This window comes from Rhinopithecus bieti, unplaced genomic scaffold, assembly GCF_001698545.2.
Source record: "Rhinopithecus bieti isolate Rb0 unplaced genomic scaffold, ASM169854v2 scaffold_5051, whole genome shotgun sequence".
Taxonomy (NCBI): domain Eukaryota; kingdom Metazoa; phylum Chordata; class Mammalia; order Primates; family Cercopithecidae; genus Rhinopithecus; species Rhinopithecus bieti.
In genome coordinates this window covers 925,291-934,652 of record NW_016804599.1, presented here as the reverse complement: position 1 = coordinate 934,652, position 9,362 = coordinate 925,291, and the positions used below count along the sequence as shown (strand labels likewise).

The window sequence follows — 9,362 nt, the reverse complement described above, 5'->3', positions numbered from 1 at the left end:
TTTTTCCATTTATGAAAATTTGATCTTTTATGTTGCCCAGGCTAGTTTTGAACTCTTGGCCTCAAGCAATCTTCTTGCCTTGGTAGGCATAAGCCTCTGCCCCCAGCCAAAAATTTGTGACTCTTAAGGACCTTCATTTTAGGTGATTTTAATTTTTTTTTTTTTTTACTAATTATCCTCAAGTACTTACAATAAAAAATATATGGGTTAGCCCATTAATTTTGAAAGTAAGGAATCTGAGGCCCATAGTTGACATGATATTGGCAAAGGTGAAATGAACACCTGGGTCTCTTAACTTCTAGTCTGTTTTTTCTTACATTATTATATGCTTTTATCATCATTTGGGTCTGTAAAATGTACTGAGCAGTCACCATGTGTTGAATTAAATGTTGTGTGCTATGAAGGGACACAATGAAATGAAAAGACATGGTGGCTTTAACCATGAAGCAAATTCCAGTAGGGAATGGTATTCCTATTCTTGCATTTTAGGAAATAGTATATCAAGAAATGGAAGTCTTTGAATTTGAAGGAAATTATTATCATGTAATATTGAATATGATTTTCTCTTTTAAACGTTCTCTGTGTCTCTTAGTTTTTTTACCTAGAGAATTCAGAAAGTTGACTTCAGAACTAGAACATATGTATTTTTAAATCCAAAGGTAATAAGACAAGCTTTTAATCATTTTTTAGAATGATTGTCAAGTTTGAAGTTATAATCTTACATAGTATAACTATATAGTTTAAGGTTATAGTTACCGATGAATAAATTTGATAGGAAAAATATTCTTTTGGTATTTATACATATGTATTTATATTCTATAGTACACTCAGAAGTGAGGTGGGTATGCATTCCTGTTTGACCTCTGATGTCTCTGTCACCCTCTGCTTCGGGTGGTTATTAATATAGTGCCTAGTTTAACTATGAATGACTTTCACTATGAATGAATGCCTGTGATGTGTTGGGACATTGTTCAGGGAACTTGGGATATATCCGTAAGTAAATCAAAGATCTCTGCCTTTGTGAAGCTTACATTATAATTGGGTTGGCCAGAACTTTTTCATTCCCAAATCTTTTCTCTACTTCAAGTACTTCTCAGTTTGATGGTAATATAAAGCTTTCTTTTTGTTCTGTTATTTATCTCCATGGTAATGATGACTGCCTACTGAACTTAGTGCCAGCTCTGTCAGATTTATAAAACTGGATGCTTTTTCTTTTAATGGGGCCAGGATTGTGAGTGGATGTGGCTTGTAAGATGAGGCATTTGTAAACAGGGTCTCAGAAAATAGTGTTGAATCTAAACTGAGCTCTGTTTAACTTTTTAATCATGGTTTAGTCACAGCTTACAGCTATGAGTTGAAAAAAAAAGGTGAATAATTTCTAAAAGGGCTAGTTTATTTTATGTGATTGAATACACGTGGGAGTAAGGAGGAGCGTGCTCTTACTCTCTTGCCCTCAGAGGAAAATTTCCACATTACGTATTTATTACCTACTTTAAAACCATTATTTTGTTACGTGAATACTTTTATGCTTTTGCTTTTTTTCACAGTATTTCTCTTAAACATAGGTCAATTCTGTATCCATGGGATCTGCACCCATGGATACATGGATCATTATTCCCTAAATAATACAGTACAGCTGTTTATATGGCATTTACGTTGTATTTGGTATTATAAGTAATCTAGAGATGATTTAAAACACATGGGAAGATGTGTGTAGGTTTTATTCAAATGCTATATCACTTTATATAAGGGACTTACTTGAGTGTCCATGGAGTTTGGTGTCACAGAGATTCCTGGAATCCATCTCCCACAGATATCAAAGGATGACTGTACTTAAATTTATTCTCTGATTTTGACATAAACTTGTGATTGAATTATGGGAAAATTTTTGTTGGAATTGGAATTAACATGTAAAAAGAATAATTCCAACTATGCAGTTTACATTTTTTTCCCAGTTGATGTTATTTTTTAAAATCTCCTTTTAAATAGGCATTCTATTGGAGATACCAAAGTTCCCTTCTGTCTTCAGTCCTGTGTAAAACCTTTGAAATATGCCATTGCTGTTAATGATCTTGGAACTGAATATGTGCATCGATATGTTGGAAAAGAGCCGAGTGGACTAAGATTCAACAAACTATTTTTGAATGAAGATGGTAAGAATTACATGAACATTGGTTGAAAAAAGAAATGTCTCATTTTCCTATGTAAATCTAAGTCATTTTAAACATTTTTTGATTAAAATTAAAAGTATTAATATTTGTCATGTGATTTCTATACAATCCATTGAGAGAGTTTCATTACCTGCTTTTAAAAATGATTATTTTAGGCATCTCATGCCACTGGGAAGTGGGCTAGGGAGAATATGAACTTCTCTTCATAACCACCTTTAGGGAAATAGAGTGAAATCTCAAAATGCCTGAGATTTGCTTTAAAATAATTTAGTTAAGGCAGCTGGGAGTGCTGGGTGTGATTATTACTACATGTTGGTAATTTTTGCAGCTAAATGATAGGTATATGGGTGTTTGTATATTATTCTCTCTACTTTAATATATGTTGTATATAGTACTTGAAAGTTTTATTGTGGCCCTGGTTGAGATAGTGAGGATAATTTTTTTTTTAGTGAGTGTTTTTACTTTTTCTCCTTATAACATTAAAAAATTTGAAAGAAATGTTTTGTGTTTAATGCTTGAATAACAAATCTTATTGCTTTACAGGAATTCAAAAGAAAAGGGGAGGACAAAAGTAGTTAGTTTGATCTGATAGAGATTTTAAGTCTAAACATCATTTAGCTGAGTGCAAACTAGGTTAAACTATTCCCATGGTTTGGTTTCTGTTTTTTAATCTTTTAAGCATATGCTGTGTTTCTGATTGATGAGTTAAGATACAGAATTGAAGAAAGTGAGAGTGAAGGTTGTAGTAATGGCTGTGAGAGATACACTTTTACATACTTTTTTCTTTCTGCTGTATAAAAAATGAAATGTGCCTTATACTCATTATTTTATTAGTTTGTAAGATGAAGTCGTAAGACTGATATTTTCTTATGTTTCTCATCCTATTTATTTTGAGAGCAATTACATTTTCTTTCCCATTTTACCATAACCTTTTTATTCTGATGCTACATTTGGTTTTATAGACATTACCATAAATTAACAACTTTGATAAGGACATCATATGCAGAAGCACTTTATTTACTAAGCTCATTGACATTTAGATTTAATATTGAAAGAATTAATACTGTTATTCTAAAATATCAAAGATTTTAAAAGAAAATTTAATACTTTCCATGAACAACAAAGGAGAATAGATGTGTCTAGTGAATTGATTGATTTTGAGGAAGATACTTAAGAAAAAGAAAACAAATATAGTAATTTGAATGTTTAGAAGATTTCAGAAACAAAAGCAAATAAAATGGGCTTGGAGCAAATGAACTTAACAAGTAATGAATTTTTTTGCCATGTATATTTATGGTTTTAGAAATCATGAATTATTGATAACTGTATTCTATATAAGAAAAAATAAGAAATCAGGAATTTAGAATTGTTTATAATAAGAATGAAACATAAAGTTTAACAAGAGATTTTGCCTCGATATTCATAGACGTTTTCTAAGCCTGAGCCAACACCATGAGTCTTGAAAGTAACGGTAAATACAGGCTTTACTATATTACACCTTCCTGAATTCTTACTAGAGCCTGTGCTCTTGAATCCTGATTTAGTTTAGCCCCAGCAAAAACAATTTGAAGATCTTGTTCATATTTAAAATTGCAAGGGTAAATTTTGGTGAAACCATACACTTTTGTGTGTATATGTACATATGTGTGTATCTAAAATAAATTTTTAAAAAATAAAAATATTAATGTTATACTAGCTTTGTAAGATTGTGATGATTTATTAAGACTAATAGGGATATAGTGCATAGAGAAATTGTAGTAGTTTTTTGTAACAGTAGTTATTTTTAATTTGTTTGTTTTTGAGACAGAGTTTCACTTTTGTTGCCTAGGCTGGAGTACAATGGCACGATCTCGACTCACCGCAACCTCTGCCTCCTAGGTTCAAGCGATTCTGCTGCCTCAACCTCCCGAGTAGCTGGGATTACAGGCATGCGCCACCACCCTGGCTAATTTTGTAGTTTTAGTAGAGATGGGGTTTCTCCATGTTGGTCAGGCTGGTCGCGAACTCCCAACCTCAGGTGATCTGCCCGCCTCGGCCTCCCAGAGTGCTGGGATTACAGACGTGAGCCACCGCGCCCGGCAGTAACAGTAGTTTTAAAATGTTTGCAGCATAGAAAGTTTTGGTAGGAGGTGACTGATATCTTTTATCATTATCAGTGAGCAAACAAGTTACTTTATGGAAATGTCAGTTTTGCAAACTACCATCTCCCAGGGAAGTCTTCTTTTTCTACCTTAGAGTGATCAGGTTAATCAACAAATTATTTATATAGCTTTCCTTGTCTGTATTGTTAACAGCTCTGGAGGGTACATGGGCTTTGGTTCTTGGAATAACTTTTCTGACTACAGGATACAGAAGACAGTTACATACTTCTAATACATGATGGGAGAAGACATACTTAAGCATTGAATATTGTTAGTTGTATTATCTTACAAGTATGTAATTGACAGGTGCCAAAATGTATGTGCTGATTATATGTATGGAGGATTGAGAAAGAAGAGGAGTTGAGTTAATTTACATGAGGATGACAGGTCTGAATTGATAGGATGAATTTAGGATGGTTGGGGAGAATGTGAGAGGGCACTGCACATTTTTTCCAGCCATCCACAATGGGCACTGCACATTCTTCGCAACCGTATATATCCCAACCAGATAGAGAATATTTTCTCTATATCTAGAGAATATATTGTAAATGTGTGTAATGTCAGATAATTGAGTTTCTTTAACTGCAGTTTTTACTTGGCACTGTAAAATTCCAGTATAATACCTAAAATATAAATATCCAAATTAAATTGGAAACCTTCTTTAATATTTTTTGTTCTTTAGTATATGTATTAGCAAACTTTGACTCAGCCTCACCTGTGAACAAAACCCTTGCAAAGTTCATATGCTTAGCAGCTTGAAAAGCTGCTTTTGATATAATATGAAAGAATGCTGTGTATTTTATTGCCTTTGGGGAAAATAAATACTTGTTAAAATAGATCAGTTTTTTTGCATTATAGTTTAAAACATGTCCATAAATTTCAGGTGTCACCCATGTCCATTTTGTTAGTATAACATGCTCTGGTATCTCATTACTTTAAATGATAGCCTTTATTAGTGTCATAGGTTATCTCTGCCATTCATAAATATTTTTAAATTAAAAATCCAAAATTAAACCCATCATCTCCATCTTACCTTAAAACAGAGCAGGATACAAGAAAATTTCACGGTCATAGGTCTTAGACCGAGGTTTTATACTGCAGTTAGGCTGGTGTTGTGTTACATTCTCTCTGGTGGGTTTCCAGATGTTCAGATGTCTGGCTTTTGAGCCAAAGGCAGAGTGAGCAATTACGTATGTCTGAAAATTGGGCTGTCATGCTGTAAAATGATTTAGTGTTCTTTAAACATCTTGAGTGTAGTTTATGTAGCATTTGCAGAGTGTTTATCATTTGGAAAATATTTAATACTCACATTTATGTGATACCGTTTGGAATACATAGATTAGCAGCCTTCTAGGACTGTAGAGTCTAAGCCTGATAACGTCAAAAGCTCTGAAATGACAGATAATGAACATCCATACAAATAAAAGTATAAAGTAATTTAACACAATCTGATTTCTAAATTCTTCTTTTCTCTCCACATGGGCTTTTCTTTCAGGTGGATAATATTTGGAACATTTTAGGTTTTGGCCCCTCATGCCACATAGTATTCTTCTGGAACAGCAAGTGTTCTCATTTTATGTGTTCTCAGAAAAATCAAACTTCTCTTAGTATAATTTGGAATAGGCAAATCTTGATTGTAATAATCAGATATAACACAAAGATTTTATTTTAACTTTTGGAACTGGGCATTATGAATACACCCAAAATGTATAATTTTTTTCTTTTTATTTACTTACTTTTAATTGACGGATAAAAATTGTGTATATGGTATACAACATAGTGATTTGAAATACATATGCATTGTGGAATGGATAAATCAAAGTAACATACTTCATATATTTATTTGTAATTAGAAGACAAAGTATGCTTTCTTGACAATTTTCAAGTACATATAATACTTGTTATTAACTACATCATGTTATAAAATAGATCTCTCGAACTTATTTCTCCTGTGTAACTGAAATTATGTATCCTTTGGCCAATGTCTGGCAATCCCTTCTCCCCCCTCCCCCACTTCTGGTAACCACCAGGTAGATAAGTTAAGACATTGAGGTTTGCTTGTAAATAGATGTTTTCACTGTCCCCAACAGTTTTGTTTTTGGTGTTTGTGTCATGCAGTGAATGAGAATATAATCAGTTGAGTTTTTACATTCTTATTTATTGTAAGAATTAGGAGAAGAAATAGGAGTTTGGAAGAATATAAAGTTTTAAGTAACTTTAAAGTTATATAAGAAATACAAATAGCCGGGCGCGGTGGCTCAAGCCTGTAATCCCAGCACTTTGGGAGGCCGAGGCGGGCGGATCACGAGGTCAGGAGATTGAGACCATCCTGGCGAACACGGTGAAACCCCGTCTCTACTAAAAAATACAAAAAAAAATTAGCCGGGCGAGGTGGTGGGCACCTGTAGTCCCAGCTACTCGGGAGGCTGAGGCAGGAGAATGGCAGAGGCGGAGGGAGGCGGAGCTTGCAGTGAGCTGAGATCTGGCCACTGCACTCCAGCCTGGGCGGCAGAGCGAGACTCTGTCTCAAAAAAAAAAAAAAAAAAAAAAAAAAAAAAAAAAAGAAATACAAATATACCTCCATTGTCAGGAAATAGAGAAAACCTAAAAATATCCCCTATAGGCTGTGCATGGTGGCTCATGCCTATAATCCCAGCACTTTGGGAGGCCAGGGCGGGAGGGTTGCTTGAGTCCTGGAGTTTGAGTCCAGCCTGGGCAACATAGGGAGATCCTGTCTCTGCAGAAAATAAAACATTAGCCAGGTGTGGTCTGTACCTGTGGTCCTGGCTTCTTCGGAGTCTGAGGCTGGAGGATCACTTGAGCCTGGGAGGTCAAGGCTTCAGTGAGCCATGATTATGCCACTGCACTTCAGCCTGGGTGATAGTCTGAAACTTTGGCTCTTAAAAAAAAAATCCCTTACAATTTTATTATTCTATGTAAATCACTTGTTTGTGTTTTAAATCCTTCTGTGTATGTGCTTGTATATAAAGATAAAATAAAGCACTTAGAAAAAAGCAAAGTTGAGTTTACGTGAGCTGTGCTTTTCCAAGGTTATTTTAATATAGTAATATTACTCAAGTGCTTAAGTATTTGAAATAATGGTATTGCTTTTATATTTTACAGATAAACCACATAATCCTATGGTAAATGCTGGAGCAATTGTTGTGACTTCACTAATAAAGGTAAAATGTTGATGTTGCATTTTAACCTAGTAAACTTTTATTTTTTTAATAGCTAAGGCATAAAGATGATTCTGGGATTATTTATGTAGAATCGTGAAAAATTTTCTCTTGGTGTTAAGAAATTGTCTTATGGTATAGAGTTAGGATCTTTATTTCAAAATGAATGATGTAGTCATTTCAAGGCAAAATTAAAAACAGATGACTCATTATAAATTCCAACAATTATTTACTCTTGACTTGAAGATCTGGAAAATATTTAAAGTCTGCTGAAGAAAAGCATAGAGGGTTTTTAAAAATTTTTTTTTTTTAAGTTTCAGTAATTTTCCTTTCGTTTCCTTTTGACTCTCCTAGAATAAACAGTTACAAGTAGAATTAAAGGCATTTTACTGTATATTTGTTATTAGTATATGTAGGAACAAATGTTCTAGTACTTAAACTACGTTTACCCTCAAATTTTCTCAAGTCTTTGATACTCTCATGAGCTGAAATCACAATTTTTATTGGAACTTGTTTCATTTGGTTTTACTTAAATCATGCCATAATTAAAACAATTAAATAAGGCTTATTCCAATTATTAAGTTATATTTTCTTATGCTTTGAAATTTGCATTGTGAGGGTTTTTTTTTTTTTAGTGTTTGGTTTGCCTTAATAATTGGAAGATCTAGTATTTTAAAATAAGTATTTGAAAATGGTTCTTGTGTAATAGATTTTCAAATCATCACGATTTTAGATGTTTCAGATTTTTAATTTCTAATTATAAATTTTATTTATATTTAAATAAATTTTATTTATGTTTGGAACATTTGTATACTTTTTTGGTAAATCTGTGCCTATCTATTCCAAGTTAGAGGAAAGCATAACTACATGGCTTTGTAAATGCTTTACTGTGGATGAGGTACCCTGGTTACATGAAGGATATTTGAGTATAAATTATACCCTTGGCCCAGTTCACAAAACTTCATCTAATTTGTATACTAGAAATCCTTTCTTTTATGAGTTTTATATCTGTGAGAAAAGCTTTAAAATAGAAGGCTAGTATCTTAAGAATCTATGTGTTTACTTGTTACTTCAAGGCAAATTATTTGAAAGTATTGGCCCATTTGATTCTTATAACTCTAATGAAGTAGATATTATAGCCTAGTGTTTTTAAAATGTAACTAATTGTAATAGGCTATGGAGAAAGCTGTCAGTTTGAGGTGAAAGAAACTTGAAAATGCGATTATTTGCAAGGCACAGGCCCACCTTTAGGTAGCTTACTTCGTAGTATGGGATATGCAAAAGTAAATGGATCCTTATAAGAAAATCAATAAATGCTGTGATGAGAGAAAAGCCTCATTAATAATTGCTTAGATTTGAACAAGTAACTTAAATTAGAAATAAGGAAAGTTACTATAATGCTTGATGAGAAAAACACCAAAATTGTTTCTTCCCAGAAAAATATCCACATACTATAATTTTATGTAAACTTCCAGGTGTTCACTACTCTTGGAGGCTGATCCATGGATCCTAGTTTAAGAACTCTTAAACCGGAGAGAAATGAACATACAGTACGCATAGTCTCAAAAAGGGGTTTATGTAAATAATTAATAGAAGACTTCCTTAACTGCACATAGTTAAAAATCTTTCATTTAATGATTCATGGGTTTAACAGACTACACCGAAATGCTGCATGTGGGAATTGTATATCTGGTTATCATATCACACTATCATTTCATTAGTTTCACTTGCCATGTTTAGTCATGAGCCATAAACTGTATATTGAGTTACATTGTAGTATGAGCGATTAGAAACAAAGTTAAAAGATGTGTACAACATAAGTGTGGTTCAGTGTTCAACAATGCAAAAATTTTTTTTTTTTTTTTTTTTTT

At 33.1% G+C, this 9,362-nt stretch overlaps 1 protein-coding gene across 3 annotated transcripts in view; it reads left to right on the top strand.

The window, feature by feature from the left end:
* GLS (glutaminase) overlaps positions 1-9,362 on the top strand; it is an 85,293-nt gene that overhangs the window by 22,967 nt on the left and 52,964 nt on the right. For all 3 annotated transcript variants that reach the window (XM_017869366.1, XM_017869368.1, XM_017869367.1), the window contains exons 6-7: positions 1,990-2,153; positions 7,436-7,494. In XM_017869366.1, coding sequence (XP_017724855.1) covers positions 1,990-2,153; positions 7,436-7,494 — 223 coding nt within the window. The remainder of the gene's footprint in view (positions 1-1,989; positions 2,154-7,435; positions 7,495-9,362) is intronic.